The sequence below is a fragment of the Nothoprocta perdicaria genome, unplaced genomic scaffold, assembly GCF_003342845.1.
Source record: "Nothoprocta perdicaria isolate Ctin4 unplaced genomic scaffold, notPer1 scaffold_391, whole genome shotgun sequence".
NCBI lineage: Eukaryota > Metazoa > Chordata > Aves > Tinamiformes > Tinamidae > Nothoprocta > Nothoprocta perdicaria.
Genome location: NW_020455634.1, coordinates 382,896 through 410,111, shown reverse-complemented (window position 1 = coordinate 410,111; position 27,216 = coordinate 382,896). Strand labels below are relative to the sequence as shown.

At 39.4% G+C, this 27,216-nt stretch overlaps 1 protein-coding gene across 1 annotated transcript in view; it reads right to left on the bottom strand.

Moving 5' to 3' along the window:
* SCAF4 (SR-related CTD associated factor 4) overlaps window positions 1–16,997 on the bottom strand; it is a 30,752-nt gene extending 13,755 nt beyond the window's left edge. The window contains exons 1-14 of the mRNA XM_026044952.1: window positions 16,918–16,997; window positions 16,287–16,331; window positions 15,035–15,196; window positions 13,184–13,319; window positions 10,596–10,735; window positions 9,347–9,538; window positions 8,879–8,979; window positions 7,060–7,168; window positions 6,546–6,713; window positions 5,342–5,427; window positions 4,306–4,496; window positions 2,191–2,291; window positions 942–1,055; window positions 93–249 (exon numbers count right to left, since the gene is read on the bottom strand). Of these exons, the coding sequence (XP_025900737.1) occupies window positions 93–249; window positions 942–1,055; window positions 2,191–2,291; window positions 4,306–4,496; window positions 5,342–5,427; window positions 6,546–6,713; window positions 7,060–7,168; window positions 8,879–8,979; window positions 9,347–9,538; window positions 10,596–10,735; window positions 13,184–13,319; window positions 15,035–15,196; window positions 16,287–16,331; window positions 16,918–16,989 (1,774 nt within the window). The 5' untranslated portion in view covers window positions 16,990–16,997. The remainder of the gene's footprint in view (window positions 1–92; window positions 250–941; window positions 1,056–2,190; window positions 2,292–4,305; window positions 4,497–5,341; window positions 5,428–6,545; window positions 6,714–7,059; window positions 7,169–8,878; window positions 8,980–9,346; window positions 9,539–10,595; window positions 10,736–13,183; window positions 13,320–15,034; window positions 15,197–16,286; window positions 16,332–16,917) is intronic.
* Between the last annotated feature and the right edge of the window lie 10,219 nt (window positions 16,998–27,216).

The window sequence follows — 27,216 nt, the reverse complement described above, 5'->3', positions numbered from 1 at the left end:
GCTACACGCAACCCAGGAGCGCCAGCCACACCAACTACCACAGCACGGGGACAGCTGCTTAAAAACACTCCTCAGCTCTCACGATATTGTACCTGGACAAAGGGTTTCGTTGTCCAGCATTCCTCCTTCACAAAAGCTTTCCAGATCTTCAGGCTTCACTTTGTCCCATGGTATGTAGGTCACACCCAATTCGACATCCCAATACTGCTTGTAATCCGGCTTTATTCCTTTATTCAAAGCCCATGCAATCTTGGGGAAAAATGAAAACATGTTACTGACTACATATATTTTAATGACTTCAGGTTTTCACTAAATAGCAGTACAGCTTGAGGTTAGGAAGCAAAAAAGAATACTCTTAATTCAAATGGCAGGAAAAGTAGTTTAATTACAAAACTCAAATAAGTTACTTAAAGCAGAATTAATTTTTGCATGCTATTCTGACCAGTGGTTGCATGCAGTTTTTAAAAGAAGCATAAAAGTGGTTTCTTCAGGAGTTCCCAGGTCATTTCAGCTAACTTTGTTTTGCTTCAGAGGACAGTGACCCTCTCTGGCATAATGTCCTACAGAAGAAGGAACTTCAACAATGAATGACCGCTACCACATRATTATATGGTAAGACTTCAAAGGGTATTAATAAAGCTCAGTTATAAGAAAAAGTAACCAGCACCAAAAAAAACCCACAGTTAACAGTGCACAGTTATGATTAAAAGACACACACCCTTCTTGCTGGTGGAAGATACAATTATGGCCAGTCTCCTAGGGAAACTTACACAAGTTCTGAGTCGCTCTACAGAACAGGAAGAAAACTTACCAACATAAACACGGCTCATTCACATAAAGTTACAAAAGAGCATATCTAGAATGCACACAAGTCCAGACTACAGTAAAAAATACAAGAACTACAGTAATTTTAGCACAATTTGACACTTTCTAAGAAGTACCTTTATAGATTTCTGGTTCACTTTGAAGTTGCCTCGGCTCAGTTTCTGTAGGGCACGGTAAGCGTCTTGCCTGTGAACCATTACAATATAGGCACATCCTCTAGGCGGTATCATCTGTTCGTATTTTAAGGAAAAAAAAAATAAAAAAAAAAAAAACATTTTTGCTACCACAGCAACAAAGCAATGAATAACATGTAACAGTTTAGCTGCAGATCAATGGAACATCAGTAGGTTTCTCAGAAGGGACTACAGAAGCATGACATCTTTAATGTTTAAAAAGCTCAAGTATCTTCCTGAAATGAAAGATACTGGTAAATGTGAAGCAACTTCTTACGTAGGAAGCTTATAATTGTATTCCATGAGAGAAGATTGCAATTGACATTGCATATTTAATCCTTARAAATGGCTAAGTAGTAGTACTCGTGTAAGCGCTGTGGCCTTGGAATTAGTTAATTTGCTTCTTGTTTGGAAGAAACAAACAACTCTGATACTTGGAACTTTACTCCAAATCTCGAACTGCCAATTACACCTTCATATTCAATTTTATCTGTAGGTTTATTGCAATTTTTATTATTTTTAATGCATTTGAGGAAGAAAAGAATTCATCTTGTTTTAAAAAATTTGAAAAATGCAAGAAAGTTACAACTACCAGTTGGGTTGTTTTGTTTAATGAAAATCACTACTGAAACACAACTATTGTTCATCTACAAAGTATTCTTATCACAACAAATCGTAATAATGCTTTGCCAAGCTTATCTAAAATAACAGAATAGAAACAAGAAAGAGCAACAAAAACGCCACTGAGGGTAAATCTTTCTATAACTAGACAACAAAAGGAAGCAGAAAAAACAAGGGAAAAAAAAAAAAAGAAACCCTTAGTAGCACAGAATTTGCCCTATGCCCACCTCCTCAATGGCCTTTTATCACTAGAGAAAGCTCGAGTTTTATGAAAATAGGGTCATCTTCTGGACTAACCCCAAGGGGGTTGTCTTTTTTTTTAAATGGCAAGCTACACTAAAGCAACTGTCTTGTCGTCCCCTTTCCCCCACAAACCACACCAATGAACTGAGTCTACTGGTTAGAAAACAGAGACATTCTGTTAGAACACAGAAAAAAGACAGCTGTTGAATGCTATGAATATAAGAATATAATCGATTTTTTTTTCTTTTTTTTGGCTTCTCATAGACTGAAAAGTCTTTTTGCAACCAAGGCATATCAATGTAGCTTGCACTATGCCATTTATACTTACATTTATTGATTCAATCGGGCCAAACTCCTCTAAAAGACTTCCAACGTCCTGCTGAGTAGTCCTTTTGTCAAGTTGTCCGACCCAAAGCGTAGTACTACAGACTACAGTCAAAAAGAGTCAACACAAGCTTAAAAAGCACTTTTAAGTACAGATTTCAAAAGTCAAAAATGTTAGTCACGTTAATGTCACTTATCACATCCAAATGAAAAAGCCTGGTGATATTGAAATCTATTTTGTAATCTTCAAAGGGAGTATGTGAAAAGCTCTTCTTTTTGTTTGCCTGAAGTTAAGAGTTAAAAACAACAACTGCATCACAGTCAGGTACTGTTAGAATGCACTCACTAATAAGCTCTCTAGTTAATTAATATTAACAAGGGACTTGCAAGTGCAGGTCGTGAGCTCTGCAAAATATACAAAGGAAAAAATGCTTTGTAGCCAACACTGCTTTATGAAATATCTTCCCAAAACCTATGGTGGATATTCCACAACAAGGGAACTCCCTTTAACCACTATGAAACCCAAGCTACTGGCCAGCATCACCAATTACAAGATACTTACTAGCCAAGTAATACTATATACTTACTAGCCAGAAAATACAGATAAGACTATTTTATGGTGACACACTCACTACTATAGTGAGATTCTTCTCGAGAATGAGCTGACAAATCAACTATAATGAGTAACAGGACTTATGTCTCTTGAGTGACCTATTCAGTGCCATTTACTTCCATGTTTAAGAGAAAAAAAAATACTGGAAGGATTAAAAATATCCTGTGATGAAAGAGCGAGCAACATGCTTATATCTCACTTCTTTTTTCAGGCTAATAAAACATTACATGAGCTCAAAATATTATATTCTCAGAAGACTGTTATGGCAACTTTTAACACTCATCATCTATGTTTTCCCCACTAAGTGAAATATAATTGCCAGACGTAAAGAGCCTGATGTGAGAAAACCTGAAGAAATGTTGGCTAAAGTGTATTTTACAACAACACTGCTGGTGAGCTTTTAAGCTAGGCTACCAGCTTTGGTATTCCTTGTAAATAAATGGTATCTTTTTCGTCTTTTTGATTGTTTGTTTTAAAGCTTTTGTGCCTCTTACATCACGAAGAATGTTCTCGTTTTACTTGATAATTACAGGGAAGATTTCACATCCCCAAGAACAACAACCACCACATTTTGTCTATAAACACAGGCACAGCCAGGATAATTTCAGAATTGAGAACATTAGCCTTTCTGTTTTCCAGGTCAAAGCTCCTCTACAGATTTGATACACACACCATAGAATCATTATAGAAATTATAATCATGTGCTCARCTTGCTGTTTCATCTACTTTACAGGTATCAAAAGAAAGAAAAATGTGCTTCAGCTTTTTCCTTCCTCATTTTAGAGCCAAAATATTTCCAACTTAGAAATATTCCAAAAAGGCCAAATTGTCTAATATGAAGGTAAGGAAGAGCAGGGATAAATAATTAATAATAAACTGGCAAATCTTATCTAAACTCTGTCTCAGATCTCTATTGCTTTAAGTACTGAAAACTGAGCAAAAATATACAAAACTATGAAAAGTATAAATATATATATATATATAAAATATATATATTTTTAACAATCTACTGAACTCTCTCTGGCATGTTTTTTTGGTAAGATAACAGTTTGGTAAGTAAAACACAAAAAAGTCAGTTATCAGTGAATTATTTCACATCAGTGAAATATTTCTGTCAGAAAGAGTTGTCTTTTGGGACAGCCTAAGAAAACATTATGTAATGAAGTGGACTGGAGAAAAGATATATATAAAAAAATAAATATATATATATATTTATTTTCCTTCACATTTGTAATTGTTTTAAAATATCTATCTTATTAGTGTACTCTTACAAAGGCAAAGCATTTGTTCGAAAACACTGTGATTTCTTCAAGCTTCAGAGAACGCTAGAATTTATTAAAATAGTGGATACTATTTTACTATAGTAGTTTATTTACTATTTACTAGTTTATYTACTATAATAAACAAACACATGTATCTGAACAGGACAGATCTTGAGCAGCTGAACAAGGGCACTAGTAGAACTTGCCAAGCATCATGGACAAGAAACAGGAGGGGCCCACTTACCGCTGACAGTTTCTGACTTGATCTGCGGGAGGCCCTTGGACCTGCGCTCCCTCTCCCTCTCGCGCTCCCGCCTCTCCTGCGACCGTGACTTGGGCGAGTGCCGGCGCCGGTCCCGGGATCGCGAGCGGGACCGGCGGTGGCGGGACCGCCGAGACCTGGAGCCTGAGCGYGAACGCCTCCTCTTAGGTGACCTAGTTCAAACAACAATTCACTTTCAGTCCTTCYGAGCCAGACACAAACAGAGAGACAGGCAGCTGCTTCATGTATCTAACAACTGAACTGAACTGAACTGAATTAGTTAGTAAACAACACAAATTCAGGACCATTCACACGTATTTCACACTAAGGCAAATTATAACAGCTGCACTCCAGCCAAACATTTCTAATTACATAGAAACAATTTAATTTCTAACCTTCTCTTTATCAGTTTTACATTAAAGTGAGAAGCAAAAATAGGTCATATTATAAGGGAAATAAAATGATAGCTCAGGGTCTGGAAGAGAGAGCAAACCTTCAAAGAAGCCCTATCAAGTTTGGCAAAGGAGAAGACTGGTAACTAAGTAGATGGTTTTGCTCAAGTCCTGGAGCCAGCTCTGTTAGGTCCTGGGAAATTGCCTCTCTGACAGGCAGAGGGAACCTCAACACGCCAGATCACACATCTCTTGATATGAAAAAGCGTCTTTCAAATACAGACAAAATGATCACATTCTGCCTCGGTATAATTTAGCTAGCACTGATGGATGTGAAAGTTACTCTCTGCTAGTAAAGAAAGAACTGCATGAATCTCCAGTTTTCCTTAGCTGGCTTTCAGAGGTGCACAAACCCTTTACTTACTGATCTGTCTCCATTACCAGGGCATTCAAAGAATCAGCTTCTCTGAGCACCAGACCTTCTCTCCTTATAACACACACACACACACACACACACACGCACACATATTCAAAGCTGATTGTGGACATTAATAACTAAAGCTTATGTTGAATTCCAACAGTTGATACAATGTATACCTTAATTAAAAGAACTTCCACTAATTTACCTTGATGCAGATCTAGATCTTGACTTTCTGCTGTCAGAAACATGTCTTTTTCCTTCTTGAATAGGGGGCTGTTCCACTTCCATATCCTGAAATATTCAGTTTGACTGTTCTTATTCTGAGCATTTTATTTCATTTTGTGTCTTAACTGAATTACAGAACAGCATTAAATATATTTAAATGTTTGAACATCCTTATATTTAAAGAACGAGCTATGCCTTAAAACGTAGTAGTTTGAAACTGTGAACATATACCAAAGAAATGGAGATYATAAATATATATCCTCTTGCTTAGGTTGAAAGGAAACAACACAAGGACAATTCCTAGATACAGGAGATTAAAAAAAAAAAAAAAATTCCCCAAGCAACAAGCACCATGCTAACCAATCCTGCAAGACAATTCTCCTGGAAGGCATCCAAAACATAGAGAGTCCTGCCCAAGCTTTAAATACTGTTCATGATGCAATCCTGTCTCAAACTTCAAGACTAACAAACCTGGCACGAAAACTCTCGAAAAGGAGCTCCCCTTTTAGGATAATTTCTCGAATCTGTGATATCAGTCGCCACTCAAAGACAGCTTAGTACCGTTTCTCTATTTAACGCTTCCTTTTCTTGGAATAAAAGAAGTAAAAATATTCAAATTCTGAGCGCATATAATAATTTTCAGGACCCCAACATTATCTACAGGTTCCTAAAGAACTCCTTTAATAACTTTTTAGATACAGAATGTTAGCCTCTACTTTAGGAACCCCTAAAATTTTATTTATTTATTCATTTAGTCCTTAAGACAGGCTCAAAAACAGTCAAACAGTCTTACTCTTTGATTTCTTCTTARCGGAGCCAGTTACTAAATGAACAACACCCTTCAAAAGCTTAGGAACAGGAGCAAAGGGTTTTGGTGGTTTTTGTTTTTCAACAAATAAATAAAAAGAACCTTTACAGACTTCTGAGTCCACTTCCATTATTTCAAAAAACTAGCTTTCTCARATGGCTTTTCTCCAGAATTAGAGTATGTTGTTTGGCTCTGGTGTTGTTGACGTGGTTGTCACGTAGCACTGTGGCTATCCAGATTTCTTGTAGATAAACTACCCTTACAGACATCTCCACACATGGTTTATGTGATATTTATTCTTCTGAAGAAATCATGTATATTTGAGAAAGTTAAATATTAAAACATAAGTACTTATAATATTGAAAAGGGTCCCCACCTGCTGATGTGTTTTCTGCATATGTGTTTCAGTTTGTACAGGGAAAGGAGTCTGAAATGTCTGCTGCACCGGTGCTGCTGGCGGAATCACAGGCTGAGCCAGGGGTGGAAACTGCGGCGTAGGCAGGAGACCGAAACCCGGCATTTGCCCGTTAGGAGGAAGTGGAACCTTCAGGGAAAAAGGAACAGACTTCCAGTTAGGATAAAACCCTATGAGACTTCCTGGTTCAGTCACAGCAAAACCGTCCATCTGCTCCAAAGCCACAAAACAAGAGCAGAAGCCTGAAAGTAGCAGGTTAACCATCCTATGTGCAGAGCCAGAAACAAAAAGCTGTATTAGAATAYAGCATAGGAACACCTTTCTTTGGAAAGCTGGAGAGCTAAGCCACGCTCACTTGTCACTTAGTGGAAGCACCTCCTCTGTGCTTCTCCACCGAGGAAAAGGAAAAAAATCAAAAAAGACTAGGGCAACAATTTAAAAAAACAAATATCTTTATTAAATTTTCAAAAATTACCTGGTGGCGCATTGGGTCCTGTTGCATTCCCATCATTCGTTGCTGGAAAGGATCCATATTTGGGAGTTGTGGAAATACTGGCTGTTGCATACCTTCTGCTGGAAATCCACTGAAAACAGTAATATTTTGGTGAGGAAAGTCAACAGACATACAGTTTTCTGCTTTTCTCTTACATATTTATATATGCATTTACACATTCTTGCTTCAAATTCAGAAAGAAAAGTTATCTTCAGTGAGATCCCACCTTTCCTCTGAAAAGCAAAAACAAACCCAGGAAGAACGGAAGAATCCATTTTAAGACGAATCCTTTTAGCATTGTAAAAAATGCTACAGAAATGCTACATGTTTAAACCTCTTTTCCCCCTGTACTTAAACGATCCTGCTAAACTCCTTAGCGTAGGGAAGCAGCTCAGGAAGACTGTCTACCCYGGTCTAACCTTCTTACCAGTTCCTCCTTCAGGAAAAACACAAATGACACTTTTTCCTCAAGAAAAAACAAAATTAACCATATTTTTGCTGGGAAAAAAAAAAAAAAAACACCCCTTTATTCTCCAAGCTTTAGAACAGAAGCTTGAAGTCTGGGAGGAGCAAGGCAGAGGAGAAGGGACATGTCTGTCACACTGGGGCTGCAGTAACGCCACTCGCTGCCTGATTCAACACATGGAATGGACAGTGCTCAGGGAATTAATGAGGTTTGTGCAGGGACCAGGACCTGTTTACAGGAGGCTGTTCATGAAAAAAATAAACAGGATTACATGAAGATAAAGGAATTTCATGGTGATATGAATGCAAGTGTGCAGTGTTTTGAAATAGAGGGGTCCTAAAATTCTCACATGTTTCTCAACAGCTCAGTTCTTCACAGAGAGAATCTCTCATTTTGTATGCACTACTAGAGTCCTAGAACCCAATTTTCAGAAGCATCTTACTCAACTATAAAGTCATAAGGACAACGGCTTTAGAGTGCTATAAACAGAGTATAAAATGCTGCAAAGCCTAGTCCTATGATCTCTAACTGAAAATACACAGACAGCAGATATATTTGACCTACCTCATCTTTCTGAGCCTCCAGAGTTCCCAGCTGTGTAATGGGGAAAATGCTACAAATTTACCTAAAAGGCATTTAAGTCAACTAGTACTTGTGGAACATTAAAGTGTTGTAGGTGACTGAACACAGTAAGAAAGTTAATGAAAACACTATTGATTCTATTTTTCAGAGCRGGGTTTGGATGGCATGTACAGAAATAAGACATGGGGGCCACATACTGAAGCAGGGAGAAAAGAAATAATGACTAACCCAGGTATTGAGCACCATCCAGCCTGTGCACTGAATGAGAGAGAGGTCCTGTGGAAAAAACTAGCATGTGATCATGTAACTAAAGACTTTCTCATAATGCATATCAAAGGGGGAAAAGGGGTCTGAATTAGTTTGCATGGGTGTTTAATGTGAGATCTTAAAGCTGCAAATCCAATCTTAAAACTGAAAATAGTTAATAGTTTTTAAAAGCACTCTAAAATTTGAAACTGCCCCTTTGCCGCTGCCAGCAAAGCAATCCAGCTGATTAATAACAAGGCCTTCACACACTTGGTTGTGCAGTAAAAACACAAAGCTCATCTTGCAACCCAAAACAAACTCTTTCCATCAAACACATTCCTCAAGTCAGTGATGCAACATGCCAGACTTACACTGGAACACGGAAGTAGGAAAACCCAACTGCTGCTTAGCAACATTTTAACTTGGGAGACTAAAACCTAAACACTTGAATAATGCAGATTTTTAACCAAAGCTTTGTTCTGAAAATCTTTGGGCTCCAAAACTTACAAAGCTGGCTGAGAAATTGATGGAGAAGGAGCTGAATCTTCCTTCTTTGGATCCTCCACAGCTTCGGGTTCATCATCATAGTCAAATCGATCTAGCAGCTTCTGAAATAAATTACATTGAGACAATTTTTTTTCAGTATTTTATAGAGCAGGCAACAGAACTGCCCTCATTAGCAATGTCTTACTATTCATGCAACAGCTCTGGAACTCCCAAAAAAAACCCCAGAAACAGAAACAGAGAAAATACTGAAGTCAACCAAACTTTTCAAAACGGATTTTAGTCAGCTTTGGAAAGAACAAGAAGTCTACACGTGGTGAAAAAGAACAGGAAAGCAACCTCCAAACTACAAGACAAGGAACCAACATGCACTGTTTATTCCTAACGAACGGCACACACCGAGGTCATGCATCAAACAATGTTCTGTTAAGCTGCTAAACTAACTAACAAAAAGAGCAAGTCAGCTCTCACCTTGTCAAACGATGTTTTTTGCTCGGGTGGTGCGAAAACAGCTTTTTGTTCTGGTGCTTGCGCTGCAGCCGCTGCTGCCGCCGTAGTCTTCAGCTGCGCAGTAATGGCTTGAACCTGAGCCATCACAGTGTTATCGATGACCGGTGACTGGGGCTTGGGAGGCTGCTGGAAAGTCTGAAGAATCTGCTGAAGCTACAGGACATAYGGAAACATTTTTTGTTTGGTTTGAAAGCAGAAAAACTAACATGGATGCTCTTTACAACCATTCAGAATTTGAAAAGTCAGGTGTTTAAGATTAAAAACAGGGTTAAAAACATATCTGGGGCAATAGTAACTCCCTCCATTTAATAGCTGAATCAGTACAACAGAGTTAATTTTACAGTGTTGCAACAAAACTTTTTGGTGGAAAGGCAAGGAGTTTTGAAAGGAGAGCGGCAAATACATCCAACCACTTTAACCTTCCTCATTTTCAACAATCAAGAAGAATTCTTCCCACAAACCAGAAAACCCTTTTAAATTATACCAGATTATTCCAGTAACGACTATTGTTTTATTTTAARCTTACTCAGTTACTCATTTTAAGTTATGAATCACTTTCAATCACTTCAGTTTTCAATTACACCAGTTTCAGCTTACTAGTCTCACTGGATAAACTGATGCACATTAACAAAATTTCCCTCAAAAGCAAGTAGCGAAAGCTGTGACAAACTTTGAACAACTAAACAACATCAACCCAGGAGAGAAGATTAGTTGTGATGAGATTAATGACTGTCAAACTGAATTCATAGCAACGCAAACAAATCTTTTTTTTTTTTTTTGGTAGGGAAAAGATGACAGATACAAGGGAAAAGGTCCCTTTTTAATACCCCATTGGCAAACTTCAGCAGATGCCAAGATTACAGTACTCAAACATTTCAGCACTATAAACACTTTATCAAGTGTATCAAAAGTAAATTAGCAAATATATAGCTGTATGAAGTGAGAGGTAACACTTTACAAATACAACTGCAATTATGTAAACAGGGACACAGATGCAGGCTGCATGCATGCACAGATGCATTCAAATGCAGGCTTTAAGCCTTACAGGTTTCCCATTCAAGACTTCGGAGAGCTTTTTGTTTTTCAAATGAGAAATGAGAGAGCTTTTTGTTTTTCCAACAAGAAATACCATTTCCATCTCTTCCCCCTGCCCATTCCATACTTCACACACCAACTGGGTTAGCGGGGAATGCAATGAAGATCCGCTCACCTGCTGTCCTTGTGTTGTCTGGAAGAGCTGAGCTACAGCCGCAAAGGCATCGGAACTGGGCAACTGTGGCACAGTGGGTACGGAGTTAACGGGGACTTGAGGGGGCTCTGAAGAAACCTTTGCTGGAGGGGGCGGCGAACCTGGGGTTGATGAGGTTCAGAAAGCACTGGATTAGTCCAAAAGCTTTGCATTCCTCTGCTGTGCAAACATCTACCTTCTCACAAGCATTAYCTACAGCACAGTCCCCAAAGCCAGCATTCCCCTTGGCACTAGCTCAAGAGCACCTTCTATCCTCTTGTTTTCCCCCCTTTAACTGCTTTATTCGCTGACCACATCTGGGTATCATATACTTCAAGATACACACACAAATAGGCTCCCTGAAAACTAGCCCAGAATGGTATTTCACCTCAAAATTTGTTGTTTGTAACAACCTGCCTACAACTGGACAGTTAGGAGAAAAACTATCATTCAAGCAAAGTTAATCAATGACAATCAATACCTCATATTAGCTCTACTGGCAAGGTTTTAAAAACTTAACACACTTCTTAATATGTCAAATAAACCATATAATGGTTTAAGAGAAACTCTAGAGTTTTTTACAATTGTGTTCCTTTAATCTGTTTGAAATATAGAAGATAGAGAAAGTATTTGCTAGCAATAACCAAACTTTCGCTGGGAAGACTGGTAATTATGGTTATTAAAAATATTTCAACAAATAGTTTGTTGACTTTGTTGGTTTACTTTGGTAAGGTTTGCGCATGTGCCGTTTTTGTGTAAACATAAGCCAAGCCTGTATTTGATAAGTTAAACATCCTAAAAATCAGCTTTTATTCATTCTTTCAGGAAGAGACTATCTGCACTGAGCTTTACTGAAACTAGAGGAAATTTTAAGACATACTGTGTTATCTTTGACTTCACGAGTAGCTTTCCCATTTCTTAATAAACATTTCACTAGCACAAAGTAAATCAGCAGTCAGTGTCATCAATTCTTGAATGCTGGGAGCAAGCAACTCTCCTTTGACAAGTATTTCATTAAAATAATTAACTGTACTATGAAACAGTTCAAGGGTAGAAGCTTTTAAAAAACTCCCATCACAGTAAAGGTGCCTTACTATTATTRTGATTCAGAATTAGACAACAGAGAAATATGAGTTTGAAAAACAAAGCAAATATGCTTGCCTGACAATACCACATTCTTTAAAGCCATTAATCTGTTTGCAGTTTAAATAACTGCAGTGTTGACGTACAGCAGGCAGGGACAAACATGTTGAATAACATTTTTCCAGAAGTCAAATGCTATAGAAAAATCCTGCAGAAAGATACTTGTGATTGTTTTGAAACATAATTTAACTCCCAAATTACTTCCTGTCTATATTCAGAAGGATATTTGCCTGCTCAAGGGAGAAGCTATTTACATTTCACTCTTTTTGGGGGCTAAACAGACTCTGCCGCATTACAGAGTGAACAGACTTTCACATAATGAGTAATAAATATATTAATATATTAATATGCTTATTTCCGAGCCAAATTATCCTATCTGCTGCACTTGCATAATCTCATTGAGATCAGTAATTCTGTACATGTAAATCCACGCAGAAGGCACACAGTCTGTTAGCTACCAGTAATGACACAGATGGAAAACAGAGCCACTCACCTGTCACAGGCAACTGCAACTGCACAGCCAGCACCTAAGCTCATAGGCTGAGGTATTTCTCCCCTGCCCCACCAGGTTTAAAAAATGCCAGTAAACACGCTTTCCTAAACACTGCTGGAGAAATTTCTCCATCATTATTTCACTATTTGTCACCACAGCTCATTCACACCATTATATTTTTTGCCAGTCCTACTCTAACAGGCTTCAGGGCAATAAAAATGGAAGGTACCGAACCTAAGTCGAAAATATAGAGTACAAAATGAAAGAGGCCCTCCAAAGAAAGAAAGTGTAATATGCACGTTTTCTTCCTCAGTTCAAGTGCCTTGCTGCCTGCTCTTTGCATGCCAGCACGTAAATCACTGAAAATACTATGGGCAGATTGTCACCATTAGAGCTCAGGATTTTCAACCAGCAGTCCATATAAAAGTGTCATTAGGCAAAAAAAATTAGTGTTCAGCGATCTGAAAAGCCAATATAAAATATTTTGGGGGTTGCAAACTGAAAGAGATTGACAGCAACTGCCTTCAGACTAATTCTGTATGACAAAGCTCTTACATGCAAGATCATGGTTTACTGCTCCAGATTCTAACAGCAACAACAAAAATATATATATATACACAATTCAGGAGAAGAAAATATACAGGTATGTCAAACCAATAAGAAAATATGCACATGTGCACAAATGCGTACATGCCATATAAAAGATCAATGACTTTCCCATAATTTCCAGGTACACATAGGAAGCGGAGTACCAGCATATATTTAAAATGAGTTCAGCAGCTCCACATACAGCTAACAGTAAAGCCAAGGTTATTAATGTTACTCCTGCARCTGTGAGTAGATGCCTTACAAAATTCTTTATGTTTCCTAAAGAAATTCTAGTACCATTTTACCTTTTAAAAAGAGCAAGGAAAAGCTGTCCTGCCCTTCCTACCTTCATTGTTAGTAGCATTTTCTGTCATTGGGGCAGCAGTACTAGTTCCCGCTGCCATATCCAGGAGAGGCTGAATGATCTCAATTTTAAACACTCCGTTTTTCTGCCAAAGGTTCAGGACACGGACTATTTTACTCTGTTGAAACAAAAGGAAGAGACAASACTAAATAAAGCTTTTGGAATCCACAAACTCCCAATTCATCCTCAGCAGTGGAGTTTACCAGAATCAAACATGCCCTTTAAACAGCCGCCTAAAGCGTCACGTAGGTCTGTAGGACATGAGGTATAGGAAAGAAGCTGCCCATTTCCCTTGCTGTTCCCTTGAGCAGGAAGAGGCAGTTGTGCTGTTTGTCTTAAGCTGCTGTGGCCAACCAGAAGGCACAGGTTTGACACACCAGACGGGCAGTCGGCCACCCTCACCACGTCTTCACTGAGGGTCATAAGGGAGTGAAGCAAACAGCAAAGGCAGCAGGGAAGACCTGCTGGAAAAGCCTCCATAGAGGGCGAGTAGAGCAGCAGATACCCTACTATACCCATAGGGTAAGCTGCCTGCTTCTATTTTTTGTCTACTAATGCAAAGAATTCTGTGCTGACTCCAAGAAGCCGCTCTCCATCAGTATCTGAAAGAACAAGGGAGCCTGTGGAAAACATTCTGATTACTGCAGAAAGATGAAATCACAACCTCTGATTGTCAGCTCCCTGAAAAACCGGAAAACAAAAAGGAAGGCCAAAAATGAGTAAATTTAATATCCTTGTTATCAGTTACTTGTTAACCTCACGGAAACACATCATTCTCTTTTGGTATCATCCGTAGTTATATAATAACTGCAGAACTGTTGTTTATATGCTAGCAATTCAATAAAATAAGCACGCTAAAAATAATATTACTTCCCCAGTGGAAAGGATCTTAAAATTATTTTTGTAGTGAGGTATCAGGTAGTTCCATAAAGGAAATGGATGATCTAGCCCCTTTAGGTCAACAAAATGGCAAGCACAAAGACAGAAACAAGTAAGGCCGGCTCTGTTTCGCAAGAGTTCTACCATAAGGTTTTGCAGCGTTRGACTGAAGGTCTAAAGGACCGCAGCAAAGCCTTTCAAAAGCTGTTGTATCAGTTAGGAGAAACATATTTTACTCTCACAGGATTACAGCTATGGAAACAGGTGAGCAGGTAATTTTCTGGAAATCACTTGGCAACTCCTAAATCGTACTGCTCTTGGGAGCCTTTGGAAACCGTGCCAACTTGGGGTATAAAAAAAAAAAAAAGGCTTCTTTTGGTAGCAATTACAGCCCTAATCAATTCAGCGTACTTTGAGATTCTGCTCTTCCACCAGGTAAGGCCAAAGAAAGAAAAATGAGGCCTTATGTCCTTACATCTTGACAATGGAGAGCTGGAATTGTTAAGTATAGGATTTGTAAAAGTTGCAGAAATCAAGATCATGGTTCTATTAGAAAAGAAGTCTGGATGTAGAACCTCAACTGCTCACAAAATTCACATTTTTTTTCCWACGCATTTTTCATTCCGCAGAAAAGAGAGGCCACCTTCCATACTTAAGTTTCCCTCAAGAAGCCTCAAGAAAAAGGTTTTAGCATAGTCACAAAACATTCAAATGCCCACTCGCAGATCAACAACAATTAAGTTACACAAAATAATTTCATAGCTAGAATTGACCCACTTAAGAAACACCTTTAATGATCTCTCCCAACATGTTTTATCATCTGTAGTAACATACACCGTAACTGACACGGCGAATTGACACCAAATTATGACRACATCAAATCAGCTTTCACAAGTAGAAATACCAAAGAAATGCTGAGAGCAATTCAGAACGCATGATAAAATACAGGTATACCTTGTCTTCAGATGGACAGAGATACAAATACTGGAATGTGGCGGTAATATTTTTAGAGAATCTTGGCCCAAAAACATCCTTGTCCGTTCCAAACTGGTGACGAGACTGACGAACAATCGAGTCAATGACATACAGTCCAGGGACTTTGTATTCTGGTTTGCACTGGAAACAAAGTAATTTTCCATTATGCATGGGTACTAAGAAGGCAACATACATGAAAGCTTACTCTCCATAGCTGCTGGAATAAAATAGTTTGATTCATCTCTAGAGCTATGAAGATTCCAGGAAAGACTATGTCCAGCACAATGCCAAATAGCATGAGGTAGTCCCCACTGTTTTCAAGATCTGATATTTATGGCAACACCACCAAAAAAACCTACTTTGAAAYACAAATTTTACCATCTTTTATATGAAAACAAATATTTAAATACAGTCAAATGCAGCAATTAGYTGTTAACACACGGCTTATTTCAGGACAACAAGAATTGAACTGTAATATCCCGTTCACAAGCAAATTTCTGCAAAGTTGTTAGACTCAATTTTATCCTAAGAAAACTCCATACAAGGTTTCATTAATAACTTAAAATGATGAATGTGTAAGAAAAGAATCTTCACTTTAAAAAGCTTTCAATATATTTAATAATAATCTATATAAAACTCAGTATTTAGAGAAAGGTACCATGAACAATATACACTGAGAAACCAGCTCTAGCTGTGGATGTTTTCAGTTAAATGGTTTATGAGAAAGTTCTGCATTGCATACAGGCAATACATGTGTTTGGTTCATAGGAATGGAGGAGAAAGGAGGAAAACAAGATTTTACATTTTGGACAAAGTAAATAYACTTATATAGCTTATATAGCTATATAGCCTTCTTAAGTATAGCTTTTTAAAAAGTTTTAGCTCAGCAGTGTCAGGCCTACTACAGGTCTGCATTTCTAGACAAATACGAGCATCTTCTTTTCTGAAAAGATCTATTATCCTAGCCAATCAAAACTGGTTTGAAGTTCAAGATCTCYAGTTTTTCCAGGAAGGATTTTGCATTCATTTTTTTTTCTTCCCTTCTTGAAACATGAAAAACTCAAATTTGTGTAGTCAGAGCTACACAAATCTGCAACATTCTAACAAATCAGGATTTTATCCTCCATTCCTAAACAAACATGGCCTTTTTTTCCCCTATTCACTACTCTGCTAACAGATACTATGAATAAAGTTAACCAGTATCTTATCTGTAGATTGTATTTATTTTTACCTTTTTGATGAACTTCTCTACAATCTGGACAACATGCTTGTAGAGCTGGAAAAGAAACATATATTAATTTTATCATCTACTTGATAGTACTGCATCACTCTAGAGATTTTTTAGGTCTTTGTGCTTACTACCAGTTAGGACGGGCTACAAACAAGACATTGTGCTCGTGTTCTAGAAAGACAGGCCACATTGAGCAAAAGATTTTGTGAGGGAATGGACTGGGAAAAGTCCTGCTTTTTCTTCAAAGCACTTCAGTGTATACTTGAAAGAAACTGCTTTTAGGGTATTATGACAAGTTTGGGGTTTACTTTCTAAGAAAGACCACCAATATGATGAGAAGCAGTTGCATGCTGCAACATTTTACATCTTGTCAGATGGAAATTGTAAGAGCACAGTGAGAATAGCATTAGGAAGCAATGATTCAAAAAAAAAAAAATCAAGCTGTCATTTGCTACTAAATGATGTTTGCCACCCACTAGTCTCTACACAACATTCTTAAAATCAACTAGAATAAAATAAAGCTACATGAAGCTACAAAGGCTGGAAAATCCAGAGATGTATTTACCTCCGACGCAAAGTAATAAAAATATTGCTATTATTACATTTTCATTTTTGTTTTATTGTACRTTACCTTAATAGCTTTAATGGCAGCTTTTGTGATGAGAATCATTTTTGCTCGGGAAATAGGAGGTTTCATCTCCATGAGTGAAAAGAGCTAAACGGAGAAAATAAGAAATATTAAAAAGTTATCTCCAAATTTGAGCAATTAGGCAAAAAAAGACAGTATTTCAGACACCCATTACTGACATTCCACACTTCTCCTCAGTGCTGGTGCTTGATATGAAGGGACCAACAGGCAGAGCTTTCTAGGTAAYGGTCAAATCTGCTGCAAATGTGTTTAATGGAGCTATTTATTATTTAGCTTGCTATTACCGTATCATGTTGCTATTAAAACTGTGAACTATATCAATTGCTTCAGAGATTCCTCTGAACTCTTCTCCATACTACTGTTCCCAATTGAAAAGCTAAATTTCTKAAGGCCAAAGCTTTCAAAAGTGATTAATCTTTAAGAACGACATGCTGAGGCATTCCGTGAACCTGATTTACAGGATTCATCACAACCTAGTTCCTGTAAACATCACCCAGGTACTCCACTTTACACCCGAAATTAGGAAGAGCGGTATTCTGCTAAAACCATTAAGAATAAAAAGTGAATGGTAAGTAATAAATTAAAATACTCAATAAAAAATAGATCTGAATTCAAAACACAGAGAATACAAGTAGGATAAGTAGGTTCTTCAAACATGAACATGAGTCTAAGTGGGGAAAGAAAACCAATCCAATCTTCATATTCACAAACGGCCTCCCCAYGGCTTACGTCTTCCAAGCAAGGAATTCGATTACCAAACACTTCCACGAAGCTTGGAACAGAAAGGTCCTGTTTGGAAAAAAACACCCAGGCACTTCTAAGAAAGCGCCACTCTATCTTGCAGTGCTGACAGTGTCCCGCACCAGTGTTAGCTTCCCATTTTACAAACTGAAGGAAATCAAGACTTGCACGAATAACCACCACGAAGTGGCAAAACCTCCAGGTGGGTGGAAAGAAGYGCTGGTTTCTCAAGTCCCTGGCACCACTGAGGCTGGGCACGTGCCCCAACCACAAGTGCCTTCACATAGCAGCATTTTACGAGGACCGGGGAACGGGAGGGTTTTGAGGGCAGGGAGGCTGCTTTCCAACAGCAGCCCCAGGGGCAGGCACTCACAAACGGGCACGCACATGCACAAGAAAAAAAACCTCACATGAATTTCACCAATTTCCAGACTAGCCTGCTTGCTGCACAGTGACATCTATATATTCCACAGCCTGCTGTGATAATCTCACATTGTAGAATAACTAGTTGCAAAAATTAGACCTCATGCCACGCTATGTTTTTCTTCTGCAGTTTGAGGGCTTTTACTCTAGTGTCCATAGAGCTGGAAGCACAGCCTGCTTTGGCATGAGGACAGATTTCTCCAGTCTTACTTCGCATCCTCCAAGTAAAAAGAGCAGCCACAACCCACCCACTGCTGCTTTTTAACTCCTCCTTCCATCTTACAGCTCATGATTCACTGCTCTAGTCGATTAAACACCATTCTGCACTCTTCCCGTAAACTTAATGGCAGAACTCTCAGATTGCAATGACTTGTTTAATGCAGAAAGCAYAGAGATCTTCTATATTTCCCATACTTAGGTTATCTTCTTTACCGTAAAACTTTCCTAAATAATCCTGGAAAAAAAAAATGTTTTGCATTGCATCATTTGATTTGAACATGTCTTCACAAGAAAAACACAAGAAAAAAAATGAGTCCCTGAATACTAGCCAAAAATGTGATAAGTAACATGAAGGAAAACAAGAAAATAAAAAGTATTCTGGTGTAAAGGAAAGTCAGATGTCAATCAAAAAAACGATCTCTTATTTTTCTATTGATTTAAAATTCCAAGATGCATTGGAAGCAGCCAGCCTGCATAGATTTATCTGCTGTCTCARATAAGGAGGAAAAATTAAAATATATTTAGGTACAGGATGATAAAGTTACAGCCACCTGCTTAAGTGCTTTCAGCAAATGGAGAGTTTCATAGAAATAAAACACAAACAGTAATGAAAAGGATATTTGCTTTCTTAATTACTGTCATAATTCACTTGCTTAAGTCTCCTATTCCAGGAGATATAAATGAAGACAAAATGTCCTTCGAGACAGTGGTAGTCAGACACACAAGCACCAAGTCAGCACCATGACCACTTGTTACCGATCACCACAGCAGCAAGTTCCCGGGCCACAACACTGGATTTTTAAAGCCATTCAAGCCATAGGAGATGCTACAGCCTAACATCCCTGCTTGCTCGTAAACTGTGGTATGGCCACATAAAATCTATCATATAAAACAGAGAAGGAAAAACATGTTCATGATGTGACTCACTTTAAAAAAAAACAAGTAACAGTAACAAGTGACAGCAAATCAGAAAAATCAAGGGTCTAAAAATAAAGTATCCCCAAGAATGACTCAAGAGCAGGGGAATAAAAGAATCCAAGGAGCAACTAACTGCCGGAGGGTAGGAAGAAGGGAATTCGGCTGGATGCACGGAAGTAGCAAGGAAGGGCGCAATCAACAATATGGTAGCTTGGAGAAGCCATTAATTAGAGACCAGAAGAGGCTGAGGCTACTAACCCACGAATGCACACGGGCTTCGGAGGAACAGGACTGAGCAGATCAGTGTGAATTGTTCCTCTGCTGTTACAGGCGGCACTCGGAGCAACGGCAACAMCACCACAGTAAAAGCAGCGAGGTCAGGACACGTGGCCCCTGCCAGCGAGCGAGGCTCGGAAGGAGCCAGCGCTAACACACACAGCAAACCAAAACACAAAGGTACTTGAAAAGCCTCTATTTATACACATGTGTATACATACACATGTATTTATTCCACCCTCTCATCACACACAGCCCTATCACTGTCTTCTGTATATCAAATAGTGTAGAACAGTGCATCAAAATCCCAAATCGCAAATCTTGTTGTCTATTTAAATTTTCATAAGCTTTTTAGAATAGCAAATAACTAAGGATGATCTTTATGCAATTTTCAGTATCATACTTACAAGTGTTAGAAACACGTTCTAGAGAAGAAAAAAGGCAAATCTAAAAACTTAACAGCCTCAGTAGTTCTTCATGAAATTCCTGTGACAGATTTAGAAATTTTCAGTAAGACTATCCCTGTGTCTACTTCACATGTGCATATATTCTCCTAGAGTTGAGTCTTTTTCCATGTATATACATTTCCCAAACCAATACATGCAAAATGTGGCTATTTTCAGATGCGTGCCAATTCAATAATGCTGAAAGACACCAGATTTACCAAAGGGTGCTGGACTAGCTGAAGCAGCAAGCAACATGCAAAAAGCTACACTTCAACACATAAATGCATTTTGAAAGACACAGCAAAGGCAACCATAACTTGAGAGCTTTCTCAACCCGTTTCTTCAGGACGGGAGTATTTCCCCGGACTGTTCTGCCGTGCAAAGCTTGACTCCTTAGGAAATGGCTGATTTACCACCACGTTCTTACTGAGCAGGGCTAGAGATGTGGACAGTCAGACAGCTTCACGGTTCCTCCCTACCACCATTTCCCACATAGYGACACTACTGGCTAATGAAATACGTGGAGACTGAACCCAACTCCTATTTCTGCTGCCTACTGCCACCCAACCTGCTCCTTTGCTGATAAAATCAAGTGAAGACACCACAGAAAGCTGAGGTTCAGCAGTAGGCAACAGAAGATAGTCCTGTTTACCAGGATAAGGAGGAGAACAGGGCAAGAGAGAAAAGGGGAAAAGACATGAGGTGAAATGGCCTTTTTCAGTAAGGACCAATTAACCTAAGGATTATTCAAGACTGGTTTCTTCTTTTTATCAAGTTCTAGTAATTACAACAGATTATATAATTCTCTCCTGTTGTCTCTATGGATCCTTTTATACAACTATGGCAGAAAAAGAAATGTAGAAAATAATAAAAAGGTTTAGAAATGTTACACAAAATGTTACAGAAAGGAATCTTTACTGTTTTAGGTATAGTAGTCTTACATGTTCGAAGTAATATGAAAAAAATGTATTTCTGTTTTGCACAAGTTCTAGCACAGCATACAATTTTAACWGAAGAACTACGAAACACATTTCTGGAACCTCCCTCCTTCTATTTAAAAGTCTATGCAATGTGGCAGCACTGGGGAACACCGTCTTGGAAAACAAGTGAAAGTACAAGACTGACAACCAAACTCAAGCCAGAAAAGAGCGATTTAAGACTATTTCCACGCACAYGGACATACAGAACAAAAATATATTTTTATATATATATATATATATACACACACACACACAACTCCAAGCACCTCAAAAATGGAAGAATCTCCTCCTCATTTTCAGGCTTAGTAAGTTAGTAACAAAAAGGAACTACTCTTTAAATCTTACTGGATAGCATCAGGGACACTCTTATGGTATTGTCTGCTACTCAAAGAGCAAGTCAGGAAGGGCACCCAAATTAAAACTCAAGGTGAACTGTCCAAGCACAGTAGAGAGCAAGTGGCAGGAGATGAGCAAGAGAAGTAACAGGCTTTCCCCCTCTAACTGTAGAGCCTGTCCAAATTCTTATTTGGGCCCTGGGAGGGGTGGGTAGCCGGAGAAGGAATGGGATGCTAACCTTCAGTCTTGCCAGAAGCACATGACTCATTTTGCCTTTCTATAGTTTATCCCTTTTGTGGGTCTGTTTTACGGGCTTCCAAAGCCAAAGGGAAAGTGGCTATTTTCCTTTTGCCCCAGAGCCTTGCCTTAGCAGCCTAAACAGACAGCATGTCTGGGCAGGGCATGTCTTARAAACAAGAGCAAGGAGAAATGCAGGAATCCTGGCAGCTTCTTTTCGTTACTGAGGTCATTACAAGAAAATCAGGCAGCAGTAGGCGCAGGCGAGGGCAGAGAGGGAATAGGCACCGTGAAAAAGATGCAAGACAAGAGGTCTGAGAAAACCTTGCACTTCCCAAGCCTGTAACTGCTTAGAAGGAAGCGAAAGTGTCACAGAATCACAGGATGGTTGAAGTTGGAAGGCACCTCTAGAGATCATCTCGTCCAACCYCACTGCTCCAGTAGGGACACCTGCTGGGTGGCATCCAGGCAGGTTTGGAAGACCTTCAGAGAAAGAGACTCCACAACCTCCCTGGGCAGCTTGTGCCAGGGCTCTGGCACCCACACCGTAAAGAAAWTCTTCCCCACCTGGAGATGRAACTTTCTGTGTTGYGAACACAGGTGACACTTCCTTTGTCATTGCACAGGGAAAAGTCCCTGGTGCGGTTGTTCAACAGTCTTTTGCTGCATCTCAAACTTGATGGGTGGTCTTAGGTCTACTTATCCATTTTCAGGATGAAATAACATGATATCAAAGGCAAAATGTGAAGGTAAAACTACCTTTTAAGTTATGAAGCGACTTCCCTGGCTTTGCTCTTCTGCTGAAGTCTCTTTGTGATAARGATGCATATAATAAAAAGCATGGCTCAGATGCATAGACTTATCATATATCCACAGAATACAGGGAGCACAGATGCATGATCTACTGAAAGAAATCTAGTGTTTAGTGGATTCCAAACACTCAGGCCACCCTGACAATACCCTCATTCAATCTGCTTTCTCCAACTTCCACAGAGTAGCCTAACAAGCCCTCAATAACTAACAAGTTTAACGTGTGCAAGAACATTTCTCTAAGCAGACTGTACATAAACAGAAGGCACAGTCAGTACTCCGGGCCACTACCTGGAGTTAGAATTCATTTATTAGGTTGGGACAATTTTATTTATGCATTTAAAAATCATCAAAACAGCCAAACTACCTATACATAATTAATTGTAGTTACTTGTTCACATAGCTACAGAAAAAGAAGGATGATAGATACGATTAACAAGCACAGATACTATCGTTAACAAGRCACCTTTACTCTTAATGCAAAATGAGGTGCTTAAAAGGTGAGGGTTTTTATTGTTTGTTTGTTTGTTTTTTTAATTCACATGGGACCATCTACTAGCTGGACATGTTTTCCCTCCCCCTATAAAGCCCACTAGTTACTTTCCTCTTCAGGTTCCTTAAGCTTTCATGGAAAGGAGAACAGGTTACGATGTCTGCCAAACTTCTGTTGCTCRGTTAGGTCTCGGTGTGGATCATTGCACACTTTAAACTCTTCGATGAGCTGTGAAGCATAGCAAATATAAGGAGCTGCTGAAGGTAGGAGACTACTATAAAATTCGTGGCTGTCAGGCTACATTCTTCGCAAAATAAAGTGAGATTTAAATTTGASCAGATATGAACTCCAGGCAATCACACAAAATAATACTTCATCCACTAAGCTACTTCTATCGCCTAAAAAGACTATTCACAAAATCAGAATCACTAGGAACAAACATCTTTACATAAACACTCAAATAAAAATGCTAACATAATTTCTGGAAACTTATCTGCCTCTTGGGATTGGTGTTTTTACTTCTACACTCATAAGTCTTCAACATTTCCTGAAAAGCCGTTCATCTCCTCCTGTCGAAAGCCTCTGTTAATACATCACAACTTTCCACGTTTCTAGAAACAGTTTTGCTAACCCAGAAGAAAAAGACAGTGCTCTCCCTTTCAGGTTCATAATGATATTGTTCTCTCGGTTACTGCGACAAGGTCATAAAAGCAAACAAAGCAACTTCCTTCCCAAAGAGGTGCATGTTACTTCTGCAAAGACTTCAGTCTCAGGCATAGGGTAAGTAAGAGGTAGCAGCTTCCCCTGTTTTCCAAGGCACGAAGGGTACCAGAATGCCCAGAAGATGATGATGGTCACTCCTTCCTCCAAACACTAACACCGGTGCCCATGTCCTTGCTTCTTTGCAGTACATCAGAGGAAAACTAAAGAGGATGCACAAGTTTCAGTGAACTGCTGGAGAACAACCGTGAAGGATATCCTGCCAAACTCTATTTATAGGACCTGGGGTGGGGGAAGAACAAGGAGCACCAAAGAATAAAGGTTATCCGTGTTTCAACTATCCAAGTCAAAACCTGGGATTGCAGCTCCCTCCCAAAACAGGAGCTAAAGCTTCCTGGCATAATAGAATGAAAAAGAAAACGATTGGGGGAGGGACAGGAGATTATAATGGAGCTTGCAAACTCCAAAATGAACTCCCCTCTTAGCAGAAGACTGCTACAGATTAAAATAAAATTGCCTAATGCACTGAACATGGAAAAACTGTAAAGGAATAGTTTGCAGGTACAATTTGAAAAAAAAAAATCCCATAAATATCTATTTTGCTTGTTAACTAGGAACAGTGAAGGGGGAAGTTACGGGTTTAGCAGTACAGAGTACTTATTACCTACCTGAGACACACAGTTAAATGAATATACTGCATTACACAATACAAGTGTAAAATTACAACAGAGCAAAGTTGGCTTTATTCTACTTCCAGCAGCAAAAGTGCATAGAAATCTCTGTTTCTAGTCTCTAACTTGTATAAATAGTAGGTTATCTTTCAAGTTTTCCAGATTAAAGCAAATGAAACACATATCCCCTAAGTTAAACCATAGGAAGGATTACCAACTCTATGAACCACGGTCAATGTGGCTTTTTTTATATTTGGGGGGAAAAAAAAGTCACCATTAACAAGCTATCTTTTGCAATTTATTTACATCGCATTATTAACATGACAAACCATATACACCAAAAAATGCACGAATCCCAGCCAATTCTTCCAAAAGAGAGTTTTAAATAATTTTCTTGAAAAAAAAAAAATGTAACTGTCAAATCGCACCTATTCGCTGAGTGATATTTGCTTAGAGAGCCACTGAACTTAATAGGGAAAAAAAAAAGTCAATACACACTTACTTCTGTAGAAAAGTGAAGATTTTAGGGAGAAAAATCACCCGGTAAGCTCACTTTCAAAGTGCAGTAGAGAGGATGGGATTAAGGGTATGGGCAACACAATCAAATGCAGTCGAGTTACGCAAGGCGAGCGAGTTGCCAAGGGCGCCGGCTGCRAGGGCCCTTCCCCTGCTCTCCGCCGAGCGCGACGTGCCCGCTCAAACCTCCGCACGCGGGTTTTGCCTCACAAGCCAGGGGGCAGCTTCGATCGCGCAGTTATCACGAGGAGCCGACAGGCAGAAACTTGTTACTCCGCTGCAACGTAACCACGCGCCCTCAGAAGGAGCCTATAACCCAAAGGACATTAACTGAACTTCTGAGTGAAACTGGAACCTGAGGCAGCCAAAACTATTGACATTTGTGCTGAACTGGGCAAACAACTTCAACGAAAACAACTTATATAAATGTAATGCTACAGAGTGCTTTTCTCTTCCCACCAGGCTTCCCCCACCCTCTCCCCCATAAAGAGGATACCAATATAAGATCAGAGGATACCAAATTTACATCACTGATTTGCACTCAGATCTCCTCCCATTCAAGAAATTGCTGTAACCACAAAATCAGTTCAACAGATCCTACGTGATCATATCTACCTGATGCTCCAAAGGGCATCTCCTCTCACACGTGCATTGGCAAAGAGCCAGCAGCTTCCCCTTCTACGGGAGAAGGGGCAGTAAAGCTGGAAACAGTCAYCTCTAGCACATATAGCAAGTCCAGCACAAAGCTCATGCTAGGTGCAATTAGAAGTGCCATTATAAAACCACCATTCTCTTTCTACAAAGGTATGCTACGATGGTACTCTTTTGGCCAGTAAATTCAGGAATTCTTGACCCACAGGGTAATTTGGGATAACCTTGATCTTCTCTGTTGAAGCTATTCCACTCTCAGTAAAATAATTACCCGTTTGGTTAGCAGAGAGGTACACCCCTGTACTCTCTACTACCTTTCTACAGGAGAAAATGAAATAGCCGGTTCCTATGTCCACCTCACTACAGTTCTTCTCATTCTCTCACTTTCCCATCATTCTGGGAACAACACTAAGACTCTTTCCAAATACCATTTGACTTGCTCTGTTTTTAATCGAGAAAAAAAAAAACAAGAATTTAACAATATTTGGATTTAAATTTTCCTCTCAGCAAAAAAAGTGAGATATGTTTGAAGCTTTAGTACGTATCATTTCACATGCACAACTTGTGGGGAAAATTCAGAAGACAATTTAAGAACTAGACTTCATGTCATGATCTAACACTATACACACAGCTACAATCAACGTAGAAATTAAAGACCTCAAGCCCAGATTTATGAAGATGCTAACTTTACACATAAATAGCTCTACAAAACTACTCATATGTAAAAATGAACGCACATAGATTTTAGCAAGTACAGTTTTCTTCCCCGTAATTCATGTTCAAGTGGAACTCCCTGTTTTAATACCATGCTTCAGYACAACATGGTTATCACATTTTCAGAAAGTACTTCTGTGTCAGATAGATGCATCAAGCTTTTGTTATGTCCAGGAAAGACACAGGAATTGAAACATACCTATTTCTAAAACTGTGGTCGAACTTGAGACACTAAGAAACATCGTTGTTGGTCTGAAGTCACACATACTTTAACAATAGGGTCAGCAAAAAAAGTATGTTTCGTTGTATGAGAGACACTGAGCACTGTGTGTACAGCTACATCTTAGTGAGAGCAACATGTTGCAATGAATKAAGTGGAAGCAACCACCTGCCAGCATTTCTGTTAGTCAAGTTTTTTTTTTTTTTTGTCCTCTATTTTTAGAGAAAATTTAAAGTGCAGTGCACATGCCACTCCTCTCTAGCGTGTTTGGGAAGGACACAAATCCTTCCAAAATCCTGGGAAACCCTGTGTAAGGAACACATCACTGGTTCAGAACACAGTGCAGACATGCCCATAAAAGTGACAAAAAAATAGAAATAAGATAAAAACAGCAGATGGAGAGAGCTGCCCCTACATTTCACTTTGTGCTTTCACAATCCAGTCACAGCGGAGTACATTCCAGTTGTGTTGGTCGTGATCCTCTAGAGCAACGGAGGAGCAGTCGCAGGCAGTGAACTTTACACAGCCTGACTCCGTCACATGAGCACGTCTGCCATTTTTCCTGCTTCTCCTCAGCAGACACGTGGCCCCCTAACCTTCAAAACACACGGAGAGCAGAGCGACCTGGGGCAGGTCCTGCCTCGCCTTGGGCCGCTCACCTGCGGCGACCGTGCGCGGCCCCGCCGCAGGCCGCAAAACCGGGCTGCCAAACGGAGGCGGGAGCCGCAGCTCATCCCGGAGTCGTTTTAGATTACGTGACAACAAAACTTTGGAAAGTAAAGATGATTTCGTTGCATAACGGAGGGGGAGAAAAGGAGGAGAAAACGCTCGCAGCCTGCGCTGGCCGCGTTCAGGGCCGGTGTCCGCGGCTCCGCGAAACGCCGGCCCGTGGGGGGTGCCCGGCCGCCTG